Raw genomic sequence first — 15,255 nt, 5'->3', positions numbered from 1 at the left:
CTAGCTGAATATCACGATCGAATTATATGCACATAAAGGTAATACCAATGTGACCCATTTTAGAAAGATCATTGACCCCTGACTTATGCATGGTCAGAGAGTGAAGATACTACTTAAATTTTTTCCTTCTTTTTATTTATTTTTTTTAACATTTTATAATTTATTTATTAAAAATTTCCACCTCCTCCCCACCTCCCATTTCTCTCCCACTCCCCCTACTCCCCCTCCCTCTACAGTCCTAAGAGCAGTCAGGGTTCCCTGCCCCATGGGAAGTCAAAGGTCCTACCCCCTCCATCCAGGTCTAGGAAGGTGAGCATCCAAACAAGTCAGGCTTCCACAAAGCCAGTCCATGCAGTAGAATTAAAACCCAGTGCCATTGTCCTTGGCTTCTCAGTCAGTCCTCACTGACAGCCACATTCAGAGAGTCTGGTTTGATCACATTCTCCATCAGTCCCATTATGTATACAATGTTCCTTGTGTATGTACATCTTCAGGCCAGAAGAGGGCACCAGATCTCATTACAGAGGGTTGTTAAGCCACTACATGGTTGCTGGGATTGAACTCAGGACCTCTGGAAGAGCAGCCAGTGCTCTTAACCACTGAGCCATCTCTCCAGCCCACTGCTTACGTTTTTAAGTGCTATATAATCAGATAATAATGCAATAGAGTACACTGGTCTTTTCTAATGAGAACTTAAATTCCCATTATTTGTATTATTTAATTACTCATAAAATATGTTGGCATCTACTCTTCTTCAGTAACAATTCCAAATGTCTTCGTTTTAGGTCTGTGTCCTACTTAATCATGACCATCATAAAGCTTTTCAAATGCTTACTTCCTCAGTTTTGAAAATTCTGCAATTGCCAAAAATTAATTAAAATGCAACATGGCTAACAAAATCAACAATTCACCATTAAAGCCAGGTGTGGTTGGTAGCTTAAGCCTTGAGCTCCAATATAAAGGAGTAAGTGATATGCCTATCTCTGTGGATTTAAGGCCAGCCTGGTCTATATAGCTAGTTCTAGGCCAGCCAGGGCTACATAATGAAACCCTGTTTAAAAAGAAAACAACAATAACAATAATTAACTCCCCCCCACTACAGTTTATCATTAAGCTTCTATTGGCATGCTAAAATACAATATATGCTATGATCCATAACACGGTATGACAGAATCTGTATCTGACAAACGCAAATACATCCAAGTAACCATTCAATTACAATAGTCCTCCACTGTAATTTTATGAATTACGATTTTTAAGTGAAAATTAAACACAATACTAATTAAATGATTATATTCATCATCTCCAATAAGTAAAAATTCTGCAAATTCACCTTTAATAATACCTCACAAATTTAAGCTGTCAGAAAATTTGACTGTCTTTTTGTTCTTTTTTGAGATAGGGTCTCTCTGTGTAGTCCTAGCTGTCCCAGAGTTACCAATGTAGACCAGGCTGGCCTTGAACTGACTGAGATCCTCCTGCCTCTGCCTCACAAGTGCTAGGATTAAAGGCGATCACCACCATATAGGTCTTTGAGATCCTTCTGGTTTGGTGTCTCATAAGAGAGTAGCTAATGTCGGCAGGAATGGCAAACATGCAAAGGAAAACTAAGTGGGACTAGAGGATGCTTCTGAATTGGTCACCATAAGGATACTGGCAGCCTCAGTTCCTGGCCTGATAGTCTTTTACAAGGTCATGGCAGCTAGATTCCTCTAGAGAGAATGACTCAAGCGATGGCAAGATAGGAGCCATAAAATATTTACGATATAGTATTGGAAGTCCTATCATTTCTTCAACATCCACTGGCTGTATTAACCCTGTTTAAAAGTAGAACAAGAAAGAAAGTAAAGCACTTGCTGTTCAAGCCTGATCCTGATGACATGAACTCTATTCTCAGAAGCCATATAAAGATGAAAGGAGAGAACCACCTCTACACAGTGTGCCCCTGTGCACACTAAAAACATGCACATCCACACCCACACACATAAATAAATACAAAAAACAAAATCAAAGAAAACAAAATTAAACAAAAAACCTATTCAGTATGGGAAAGGACTGGTCAGGGTTGTGACTACTTGACTACAGTCAAGTATCACTGGTGACTATTTTGAAAGTTAATTATCACAAAGAAACGTTCATTGTATACAAATAAGAAAATGGCACAAATCGTATTTTCCTTTTAGACAAAATTTCCTGAATATATACGTGCATATAAGTGAAATCCTGGTCAAATAACAAACATTTTTAAGATCCACAGGTGATTTTGCCAAAAAAGAAATTTTCTTAATTATATGATAGGCCAGGTCAGTGAATTTCATAGGTTGGGAAAAGGGGATATTTAGTAAAATAATTTCTTACCAACCACCATCAGTGTGAACTCGAACCCCTTTTTCACTGATTTTCGGTGAACTTGATTGGGAAGATTTGCAAATCCAACATAGCCAGGAGTTTCTGGATTTATAAACTGAGTTGGTTGTTGCTAAAGAAAGATTTTAAAAATAAAAAAGAGCTAATAAACATCTTATTGGTTGCTTTTATGACATTATCAGACCTGTGATAAACATAGGCAATCAGCAGTTCTACAAATTAAAAAAAAAAAATCAAAGAAACTTCACAAATTATCATTTTCAAAACTTATACCATTATCAGAAAACAGTGTTCACTTAAGAGGACTAAAGGAAACACAATCTGGAGCTGGAGAGACAGCTTAGCAGTTAAGAGCACTGGCTGCTCTTCCAGAAGAACTGTGTCAATTCCCAGCATCCACATGGGATTTCACAACTGCCTGTAACTCCAGTTTCAAGGAATTCAACACTCTCATACAGATATACATATGCAGGCATGACACAAAAAATAAAAATAAGTTGTTAAAAAAAAAACATGATTCAATCAAACTTTGTAGATATATGCTGACTCATAATTAATATTTTGTTAAATATTCTCCTTAGCAATTTAACTATGCAAAATATAGAATATTAAATTATCTCAGTGCAATAAATTAAATTACAGCTTGAGATAAAGAGAATGCAGAAAGCAGACTCCTTTCATTCAACCCTTAGCTAAAGAAGAGACTCCAACCAGTTATTAGGTATGATGGGTCTGTGAAAACATCTGGGAAAAAAGACAATTCTTGCTATTCTTCCTCTTAGGACAGACACAAAACTTTGTCTAGGGAAAGGCAGAGAAGCTAGGAGTGGAATGTTGAGAATTCAGCTTAAGGAAAAAAAAACTATGAAACAAAAAACTAAGCCCACAGCTGACTATACTGAAATATCTGTTTATTTGAGACAGGCTCCCTGCATATTCCTGGCTGGTCTGAAGCTTGCAATCTTCCTGCATCAGCCTTCCAAGTGCTGAGATTATAGGCATGTGTCACCATGCATGACTGTAAAGAGATAGTTAAAAGAATTCTTGATGAAAGAATACCTGGTAAGACTAAAGATGGCTGAAGATGTGATAAATCAAAAACAGTAAAACCACAATCTAGAGATGGGAAGATAGAGTACTTGCCTTGCAAGTCTGAGAACCTGAATTCAACCACTAGAACCTCAATTATAAAAACAAACAAACACACACACACACACACCCCAAAAAAAACCCAAAAAACTGGGCATGGCGATCTCAGCCCTGGACAAGCAAAGACAGGTAGACAGTTGAAGCTCTAGGCCAGTGAGAGATCTGTTTGTCTCTCAGTCTCTCCCCCTTCCTCCCCCAACCTGATAAAAGAGGAGAGGGGACAAATAAGCCTACAAACAAAACACTGGTGAAGAGTGAGGAATGACACCCAAAGACCCAAGGTTGACATCTGGCTTCTACACACACACACACACACACACACACATTAATGTACATATACACATTAAAGGCTGAGTAGGCTAGCACAGGGAGCGCGTGCAGCCAGGACATGGTGCAGGTGAGGAACCCGGCACCATGGAACTTCTTTCTAAAAGGAGCAACTTCAGCATCAGTTTCTGTACTCTGGGGAGCTGAGCAAAGTGGGGCTCTTCTCAAACATGTGGACATCCAAAGCTGCACTCAACACATTAAAGCTGAGTAGACTAGAGAACAAGAAGACCTCTTACGTGCCACAAGCACACGCTTACACTTTCATCCTGTTCTAATATACCAGCACTCACATAGAGCCACAGACATGCAGATTCACATGCACACAAACATACACCCATACAAACACACTATACTCATATAGCTCTCAGAAACTCAAAAAACAATCTTGGGCTGAAGAGATGGCTCAGTGGTTAAGAGCACTTGGCTGTTCTTCCAGAGGTCCTAAGTTCAATTCCCAACAACCACACGGTGGCTCACAACCATCTGTAATGAGATCTGGTGCCCTCTTCTGGCCTTACACATTCATGCAGACAGAACACTGTATTCATAATAAATAAATACATCTTTTAAAAAAGAAAAGAAACACATACTCACATATCCTTACACACTCAGACTGTCATTCACCACAAGGAACTCCCACATGCACACTTACCACACTCTCACACATGCACATATACACAATACACTTTTATCTTCACATATACAAGTCATACCACACGCAGTTGCAGTTACACACACACACACATACACACACTTCACACGTTGTGTATATGCAAAAATCCTTCAACTTATGCAGTGGCATATTGAAAATGAAAAAATTTTAAGACGCTATTTGAACTAGATGAAAAAGACAAGTTATAGCCTTTCTTTGAGGATGACATTTTCTAACTATCCATTCACATATACACACAGATAAAAATATACCTAAAACCATCATAATGATTATTTCTGGGTTCTAGAATAATGGGTTTTTTTGTTTATCTTTGCTTCACATAATTTTATAGAAAGCAAAAATTCATGTTATGGCTCTCTTTTCTTAAAATTTTATGTGCATTAGTGTTTTGCCATGCGTTTTGGGCACCCTAGAACTGGAATTAAGAGACAGTTACGAGCTGCCATATGGTTGCTGGGAACTGAACCTGGGTCCTCTGGAAGAGCTGTCAGTGCTCTTAACTGCTGAGCCATCTTTCCAGTCCCATAGCTTTTCATGTATAATAATAAACACCCATAGACTAAATAATAAAGGACAAAAACTAAAAAAAGAAAAGAAAAGAAAAGAAAAATGGTAACTTTGCAGTTTTAACCACAAGTCCCACTTTGTCAGCTTATATCCATTAGAGCTAATTTATACAAAGGCTCTGGACCGCTTTATAAGGGGTAATCTAAACTAATGCAGCATGTCTAAGAGCCCCAACAATTTAATTATATGAATTACTGGAATTTTGAATTGCTACTTGATTGAGTTTTGGGGGGAAAAAATCTAAGACAGTTAAGAGGATTTGCACTGACAAATTTAAAAATTTGGAAAAGGTAACCCAAAACTTTAGACTAAAAAATCCAAAATTGGAAATTTACCTATAGAAATCTTACTTTTTAACTATCTGATAATATAAAACAATTTCTCTTTAGACCATAGATATATGACATAAGACCTTACCTTAGACATCTTTCTTGATTTTTCTGTATATCTGTTAACAAAACAAAACAAATGTCTGAATTTGAATACACATACTTAACATGAAATGACTCATGAAGATATAGACATGTGACATCAGTTTGTTTCTTTAGCTTCTCTATAGACTCAAACATTGCCATAGAAATGATGTAGCAATCATTATTCAATATAAAGACAAAACTAGGTAAGTTGATAAAAGCAATTGTACATATGGTTCTACAAAATGAAACTATCATTGTTTTTATTATTTTTTGGTCTTTCAAGACAGGGTTTCTCTGTAGCTTTGGAGCCTATCCTGGAACTAGCTCTTGATAACAAGCTAGCCTTGAACTCACAAAGATCAGCCTGCCACTGCCTCCCAAGTGCTGGGATTAAAGGTGTGCGCCACCGCCCTACCTAAATATATTTTTTTCAGCCCAAATATATTTTTTTCAGTACCGATTACATCTTAGACATCAGGGATGAGGTGGGAGAAAAAGGCAACCTACAACTTAACCGAAGACTTTCAAAGAAGAAAGGATACCCTGTGCCTGGCATACTGTCATTTGTGTGCCACTTCTTACTGAAAGATCCCTAGAGTGACTTGAGAACGAAATTGTGCACTGTAAAGCCCATCACAAGTACAGAGGACAGATTGAATTTGTTAATATTTATGTGCCTGCCTGGTGATCTCTGAAGTCAGAAGTTATCAGACCCCCTGAATCTGGAATTATGGATGATTGTAAGCCACCATGGAGATGCTAAGAACCAACCAGAGGTCTTCTGAAAGAGTAAAAGCTGTTAGGTACTAACTCCACCTCTGTAGCCCCAGAGGACTGAATTCTTATACAAATTTTACAACCTTGAAACTTTGGGAAACAAGGAGTGTTGATTTTGATTTCCTTTGAAACTTAGAAAGCTTCTTTGATGCTTTCTAAACCTTAACATATGTGAGCACTGCAAACCCAATTTTCTCTCTCAAACAGAAATGTTTTCAAGCTACTATGACAAAATGAGGTTCTCACACTTCACTGTCTGTGGGCAGGTTAATTAAGGTAGGCATGCAAAAGAATGGGCCTTTAATTCAGTATTATTATGTTTCATGGGAAACCTAGGTTACAGTCTTGATTCTCATTTTCTAGTGGCTTCTATAAGCCTTACTGTTGAAAAAGAAGGAAACCTACATTATTACAAGAACTTTCACAGTGCTGGGGTGAGGGAAAACATGTAGAGGCAAAGAAAAAAAAAGACAATAAAATTTTCCTGTCAAAAACAAATACCAGAGTCTGTACGTTAATCAGTTCTCTGGAACTATGAATAGATGAGTGAATTAAGGCCCTTGGATAGAAAGGACAATGTTGAAAAATGCTATTAATAGAACAACTAAAAATATTAATCCCAGCAAAATTGAAAAATTAGGAGCAGGAGTAAAGCAGAGAAGTAAAACTTTCTAAAGGAGAGAGAAATGGGTCAGAGGGAATATGGTTTGTCACAAGCTATACCCTGACTGCAAAGAATAAAGTCCAGTCAGGAAATAAATGGAAAAGTAAACACTAAAGGGTAAAAAAGTAGGCTTTCCGAATCAATTAAAAAAATATAAACTATGTATGCTGGCCTACATACCTGTAACCCCAACACAAGGGAGACTGAGGCAAAAGAACAGTAAATTCAAGATTAGCCCTGGATTAGCAAGATTAGTCTTGCATTGTGGGTTTTGTTTTTTCCTTTCTCCTATTATATATTTCTTGCTGGCCTCAAACTTACAGGGATCCAATTGTCTGTCTTTGAGTTCTGGAATTAAAAAGAGTGATCCACAACACCCAGCTAATATTTATCTTGTTTAAGCCTCAAAAAATAAAAATAAAGTAACAGCAACCTAATCAAATCTGCAGAACATAGGGAAAAAGAAGAAATTATCAATAACAATCTTACATCAAGACAAAAAAAATGTAATTCAGAAAGATGAGTGTGGAAAAGGGTACTCTCCTTAAAACAAACAGACCAGGCAGTAATAAACTGATTGTACTGCATACGGAGTGAAGGTAGGGCAAGAAAGGTTGAAATAAAGAGGCAAGTAAAGCCAGCACCAACACAGACAAACGGGAAGTTGTTTGTTGTTTTAAATCACAGAAGAGTAACTGACAAGAGAAAATGTTAACGATATATTTTAACATAAAACACGTAGGATAAAGTTTAATACCATTTGCATAGAAAGAAAAACAGCCATATGTATAAAATCATGCATAAAATATAAGGAAGATATACATCCCATGTTTATGATTATCTCTTTGTTGTTTTGTTTTTCAAGACAAAGTTTTTCTGTGTAGCTCTGGCTGTCCAGGAACTCATTTGATGTAGGTGGGTCTTCTAGCTATCTGTTGCTGTCATGGTTAATTAATAAAGAAAACTGCTTGGCCTGATAGGTCAGAACATAGGTAGGCGGGGAAGACAGAACAGAATGCTGGGAGGAATAAGGCAGTGAGGCAGACACCATGCCTCTCCTCTCTTGAGAAGGAGGCAGGTTAAGATCTTTCCCGGTAAACCACCACTCCGTGGTGCTACACAGATTATTAGAAATGGGTTAAGCAATATGTAAGAATTAGCCAATAAGAGACTGGAACTAATGGGCCAGGAAGTGTTTAAATGTACACAATTTGTGTGTTGTTATTTCGGGTGTAAAACTAACCATGCGGAAGCTGGGAGGGACGAAAAGCAGGCCTGCTCGCCTCATCACTACACTCATTTTTGTAGACCAGGCTAGCCTGGAACTCGCAGAGATTCGCCTGCCCCTACCTCCCAAGTGCTGGGATTAAAGGTGAGCTGCGCTGCTGCCACTACCACTACCCGGCTATGTTCACATAGTTGAATTGGATTTGATTACAACTTTCCGAATTTAGTTCTTCAGTCCAGCAACCAATACACTTCATTTGTTTCTCTAAAATTAGTCTAAATTAAAATTTTTTTTTTAACCACAGCCTGCCTCATAGGTCACAAAATATTTCCATCATACAGCTGCTGTTTCCATTAAAAAGGAGATGCTACTTGCTTTTATATACTGGTGTATGGAGAACATTCTTAACCAATAAAAAGAATGCCACAGTAGACACCTGGCTGTTCAAAGTTACATAGAAAACTGAAAATTCTCTACATATGATTTTCTCTTTTTTTAACACAGAAAAAAAAATGCTATCATTAGCTGTTTTACATTCCTGGCATAGTTTGAAATGTGTAATTCAGGAGTTAGATCTGAAGATTTCTCCTCCTACCAGCAAATGACCTGTAGTGAAAATTATGGATTTCATTTCCAAATGTGGCTGTTACTATTTTAAAAATTAATTATCAATTTTAAGTGAGGAAAAATGAGATCAGGGATATTAAAAATGTTTGTCTTCTGTAAAAAGTCAAAACAAACGTTAGACAAAACACCAAAAAATAAATTAAAATTTATTGTGGCAGGAAAATTAGCTCCTTCCCCCAGCATCAAATTCTTGCTGCTTTTATTGATGTCCATGTATCAAAAATGTCAAGACTGTGAAGTTATTTTGATTTTGATTTTAATAAATGACATCTAAAGTCTTTAACAGTTAAAACATAGAATATATTTAGGATCCCGTGATAACAGAGTTGTGTTCCAAATGTACATGTATAGGTCATCCTACCACTCTTGATAACTTAACATTAAATAATGCTGAAAATAAGATCTTCTGTCTCAGAACCCACTTTACTGTAAAGCTGTTTACTGTATTCTTATTTAAAACAGTAAGTGAGAATGTGGATTTTCCAAGGTTAAAAATCAGAGAAAAACACCTGCTCAACTTCACATGCTTTCCATGCTCTTGTACTTCCCCCAACTGCCTTCCTAACTTCTGCTCCCTCCCTTGGGAGCGAAACCCAGACAAGTCTGTGGTTAGCTGATTAATATAGTAATTATTGGATAATATCTGTAAGGAAGCAAAATCTGTCAAAGGGCAATTTTCTGTCTTTGCCTTTCACAGTTCATTCCTGCCTTTCTTCACGTTCTTCTTTCCTAGACTTGTAGATGACTAGAGTGAACGTATGAAGTTCTCCACCAGTAGTAGATGTGGAGCAGCTGCTGGTATGTTTGGAATGATCTGATCCTAGCAGAACCCTTCCATACCAGTGGGATACTACTACCATGACATTCCTCCCGTTCAAAATCTCCATCATCCTCACAGTCCTGCAAGATGGTCTGCTGATCCTTACACCTTATGCTACAGGCACAGATATTATGGGTGAACACTGATTATTTTCTTAGTCTCAGGGAGATTGACAAGAACCATTTTTACTCATTTAAAACAAAGTATTGTGGCCAAGTGTGCTTTAAAAGTACTTCTTTCTGTATGGCTCATTTTCACTGATGCTGAAATCCAATGCTTTAACTGGTTTTCTAGCTGATATTCTAAAATGAGGTCATCTTTGTATTCAATATTTTCTTCAGTTCCCCCACCACCACTTTATATCTGAGTCTGGTTCTGTCAACCTGAAATTTCTGTATCAGAATATCTTTTTTTAAAAAAAAAACATTTGCTATATACAGTGTTCTGCCTGCATGTCTACCTGCCATGTCAGAAGGAGGCACCATTACAGATCTCATTACAGATGGTTGTGAGCCACCATGAGGTTGCTGGGAAATGAACTCAGAACTTCTGGAAGAGCAGCCAGTGATTTTAACCTCTGAGCCATCTCTTCAGCCCAGAATATCTTTTCTTTTCTCCACCTACAGGTAAAAGATTCTTTCACCAATATTCTGTCATTTTTTTAAATTAAATATTTTGGGAGAAAAAGAAACCTGGCCTTGATCACAGGACATAAAGGGGACACTCTCACTGTACCAAAAAGGGTAGATATATATACTTTTCCTCAAGGCTGTTTGATAATGGTGCACATTTTGCCCTTTCAGCCAAGGCACATCCAACTGATAAATAAATAGCTGTGCCTGAGTACTCAGTAACATTACCTGCAAGCGAAGTGTCTATTTGGGGCCATCTATATCATCAATGATTCTAATACAAAATATTTGGCACAGTCATTAATGATACACTATTCCTTGCCATAAATGGTTGTCACTTCTTCAATTTCCTCATTAGTTCCAGAGGAATAGGAGTCCATCACCATTATGATAAGGAAGCATGACAGCAGGCACTGGGGCAGCAGCTGAAAACTCAAATCCTTATCTATACACCTTGACACTGTTAATACAAAGTAAGTGGAATTCAAGAGAAAATAATAAAACAGTAACAATGCATTAATAATCATTTAAAAATTCATAGGGAAGACATAACAAGTCCTGTCCAAATACTTAACTGCAGACAGAACCATAAAGTAAAGACAAAGAAAATTATCAAGTTGACTTAATAAAAATACAGTTCAAACAAGTTAGAGTTAATAGGCTTTTCTTAGAATTGAACAGATTAAATAACAGTATTCCAAGGGTAGAAAGGTAGTAATACAACCAATCGTGTGTAATTGATATACAGAACTTTATAGAATAGGGAATAAAATCACATCTTACATTTTGAAGGTATTAACAAAATGCGAAAAACTTAATCTTTTAGGGTTTTGTTTTAGAGAAAGTTTCTTATTATGTAGCCTTGACTGTCCTGGAACTTGCTATGTGGACCAGGTGGCCTCAAACTCATTAGATATCTGCCTGCCTCTGTCTCCAGAGTGATTGGATTTAAGGGTATGTACCACTATGCCCAGCTTTTTACAATCAATACTCTCAGAGCATGATCTGTTTAAACTAAGTGTGTAAAGGAACAAAATAAACTCTCAAGGAGCTGGAACAATCCTGAACAACTCTTGGATTAAGAAAAGCCCAAAAGCAAAACCCACAAGTTGTAGAAACCAAAGGAGATGGATGGCCCTTGGAGGGAAGGGTCCTCAGACGTTCTCATGTATATGAAAAACTCAAACTTGAATTTCACATAGTTTTATCAGTAACACTGAAAATAAAGAAATTTTGTCCCTAAAAATATCCACAAATAACAAAAAATTCTAAAGAAATAAAGAGGAAAAAAATGAAACTATGCCAAAAATACAGAGACAAGTAAATTCAAAATCTGAATCTTTAAAACTAATTCTTATCTGTAGCTCTGGCTGTCCCGGAACTCAACTATATAAATGAGGCTGACCTCTAACTCAAAGAGATCCACCAGCCTCTGCCTCCTCAGTGTTGGGGTTAAAGGCATGTGTGACCATACCTGGAAGAAACAAATTCTTCATACAAACCCAATTAAAGAAATGAGAACATACATAAAAAGCAGCACAATCACAGATGCAGACTACAAAAGGGGTCACAAATTGAAAATGAGAGAAAAGAATACTATCCCTGGCACTATAAACTACCAAACTAGAACAAAAACTACAACCAGTGCCACTAAAGCCCAGCAATAGGGCCAGCTAGATAGCTCATGGGGTAAAGGCACTTGCCTCCAGCCTGAATACCAGAGTTAGAACTTGGAAATCTACATGGCAAAAAGAGAAACTAGGCTCCAGCAAGTTCTTCACTAATCTCAGCATACACAAGGAGCATATGTCCTCACTCCCACCAAACCCATAACTGTAAAACAAAACAAAACAACAACAAAAATCTAACCAAAAAGCAACACACACACATACACACCCTAAACTAAAAACGTGAATGGCCAACACCAAATGGAATTAGAACAAAATAGCATGTAACTCTGAAGAGATAATGTCATTTAACTATTCCAAGCCATTACAGAAAAAAGGAACATGAACCAATTTATTTGTGAAGTCAGCATAATTTCAATAACATATCCATAAAAGAAAGGAAGGAAGGGCCCTGCAATAAGGAAAGAAAGACCAGCAAACATCAAATCAACCTCATTCATGAATATAAATACAAAAATTTTAAATATTTGACAGCAATTAGATGATTCTAATATTGTATCAAAGGTATCAATATAAGACATAAAAAAATTAAGAGAAAGCCATATAGATAGTGATGAGGTATATAATTAAATTCAATCAATATACATGAAAACACTAAGGAAACTGCTTAAATATAATTCAGGGTTGTTACCAAGAATAATAGCAAATGCTATTCCTTAAACAAGGGAATTACTTAAACTAGGGGCTGAAGAGATAGTTCAGGTGAAGAGTACTTGCTGCTCTTCCTGGGGACCTGAGTTCGATTCCCAACAATGAAATAGCAGCTCACATCTGTCTGTAACTTGAGTTCCAGGGGACCTGATGTCCTCTTCTAACCTCCCTAGGCACCAGGCATTGTGATATACAAATGTACATCTAGACAAAACCTTCATACACATTAAATATAATGTTTTTAAAGAGATACTAAACCTATTTGAATAGTAACCAATAATAAGATTTAAAATGTCCATTGCTTTCATAATTACTTTAAAATGCAAATGAAAAACTTAAAGCACACACAAAAACATCACAATAAAACCCTCAAGTACTAACCTTTATTCAATTTCAATAATTAGCAACTCAAGGCCAATATTAATTTATTTCCAACTTCTCTGAATTATAGTGAAGCAAATTCTAAATACACACTTCATTTATAGTTCAGTATGCACAAGGCTCCTAAAAACGGCAAGCTATTATTTCTAGAGAAAATTAATTATAGCTCTCTAATACAATCAAATACTCAACTGCCTTAATTTTTTCATTAGAATCAAAATGCAAGTAGGATCTAGATATTGCAGCTTTATTATTATTTAATACTGCCCTATTATGATTAGTGAATCAAGAAAAATGATGAAACAAAACTACTTTGCTGACAGGACTGAGTATGCAAGCATAAAACACAATACTTGAGTTATAAGAACACAAAACAATAGTAGTCAGGCATGGTGGCTCACATCTTTGATCCCAGCACTTGAGAGACTGAGGCAGATGGAACTCTCTGAGTTCGAGGCCAGCCTAGTCTACACAGTTAATTCCAGGACAACCAGAATTGCATAAGAGAAAGAATTAAAAAAAAAAAAAGTCCAACAGTAAAGAGGCTAAGAAGTACAGGCCTTCAATCTCAGGTATCTGAGTGACTGTCACGAGATCATGAGCACAGAAGTTCCAGGTCAGGCTGGAACAACAACAAAAAAACTTTAGTTCACTGCTATAATCTCAGCACTCAACAGAGAGGATTGCAAATGGGAGGCCAGCTTGAACTACACAGGGAGACAAGGTCTCAAAAACTGTAAATTTCCTACCGCACGCGCATACGTGTGTGTGTGTGTGTGTGTGTGAGAGAGAGAGAGAGAGAGAGAGAGAGAGAGAGAGAGAGAAACTGGTCCTTAGAGAAGGAGACCCCTGGTTTCATGTATGCTAGACAAGTGTTCTATCAATGAGCTCCATGCCAACATTGAAAATTTCTTTCTATATAGCAGTAAACATTTAGGAACAGAAATAGGGAAAAATACTTAACAAGAATAAAATAATGAAAATCGAACCGCGTGTGGCAGCACAGCAATAGAGGTTGAGACAGGAAGATTACAGATTTGAGGCCAACCTGGATTATACAGTGAGTTCTCAAATAGCATAAGCAACAAAGAAACCATGTCTGAAAACACAACAAAACACTCAAATACAAAAGAACACATTTTAGGTTCTTTGTTTTTGGAAGCCTCTGATGGTAGGAAGCCATCAAGTCTAAGTCAAGTCTAACTCTGAAGCCGGTCTTAGGCCCAGACCTTTTGTATCTTCTGGCCTCATTTGTTAGTGCCTCCCGCCCATGTCCTGTCCCACCTTACACAAATGCCAGACTCTTTATACTTAGGACTTCTAGTTCAGACCACTGTGGTCTCTGGCGTTGGCCTTTGCTCAGTCTTTGTAATCAAAACTCATCTTGAGCTGGCAATCCTGCTTCAGCCTCCTGACTGCTAGGATTACAGGGGTGCATTACTATTCTTGGCTACAAAGAGATTTGGGGGGAAGCCCTAAACATATTATTGTTTTCCCCAAATTGGTATAATTAATTCAGTTCTAAACTGGAATCCGTAAGGTATGACTTCTTTAAGCACTGGGTAAAATAACCTTTGTTTACATGGAAGGATAAATACCTGAGAGAAGTAGAAGAGTGGACACTTGCCTTCACCACTATTACATGCATTTTATTCCAAACCACCACAAGAAGATACAGGAAACATCATGAGCACCTTTTCTACACTGCTGTATCTACATTGCTTTACCGACTCAAGTTCCCAGACATTTGAAAACATGGCTCAGTTTAGACTGTATTTTCCTTTTTTTCAAGAAGTTTCCTGATGCAGAACACAAGTCCAGAACTGAAGAATACAATGATTCTTCAATATGGAGCATGCCAGGCCATGAATTCTTTACCCTACATGCAAACCATTGGATTCACAATGCTTTTCTAACAATTTAGTAATCAAAACAAAAAAGGGTTTTGGTTTTGTGAGGGGGTATAATAGGGACCCAGGACTCTTGCACTCAGGGAAAGCACTCTACCAACCTAACTATATATCCCCATTAATGTCAAAATGAAAGCTGAGAGAGTAATACTGAATTTCTAAAATACTTGGTTTTTAGTGAGAAAACCTTGATCCATTAACATACTGCCTAAGTACAAAGTGCAGATCAATTAAATCCCCCATATCTAAGATAGGTGAGAAAACTAAATTGTTATTCTTTCATACCGTGTAAATTTCAGATGTCTTAAGGTATTTGTAAGTTCTTTATCTTTGACCCACAGCTTCTTTATTCCAGAGTAATATTATCACCCCAAA

The 15,255-nt window shown here is 37.2% G+C and overlaps 1 protein-coding gene across 5 annotated transcripts in view; it reads right to left on the bottom strand.

The window, feature by feature from the left end:
• The window catches only part of Septin2 (septin 2), a 37,410-nt gene that overhangs the window by 20,230 nt on the left and 1,925 nt on the right, over nt 1-15,255 (bottom strand). For all 5 annotated transcript variants that reach the window (XM_048441950.3, XM_048441953.3, XM_048441954.3 and 2 more), the window contains exons 2-3: nt 5,504-5,534; nt 2,359-2,479 (exon numbers count right to left, since the gene is read on the bottom strand). In XM_048441950.3, the coding sequence (XP_048297907.1) occupies nt 2,359-2,479; nt 5,504-5,512 (130 nt within the window). In that variant the 5' untranslated portion in view covers nt 5,513-5,534. The remainder of the gene's footprint in view (nt 1-2,358; nt 2,480-5,503; nt 5,535-15,255) is intronic.

Source organism: Myodes glareolus, chromosome 1 (assembly GCF_982192425.1).
Source record: "Myodes glareolus chromosome 1, mMyoGla1.1, whole genome shotgun sequence".
Lineage (NCBI taxonomy): Eukaryota > Metazoa > Chordata > Mammalia > Rodentia > Cricetidae > Myodes > Myodes glareolus.
Note: the sequence above shows the minus strand (reverse complement) of the source record. Positions and strands in the feature narration are given on the sequence as shown.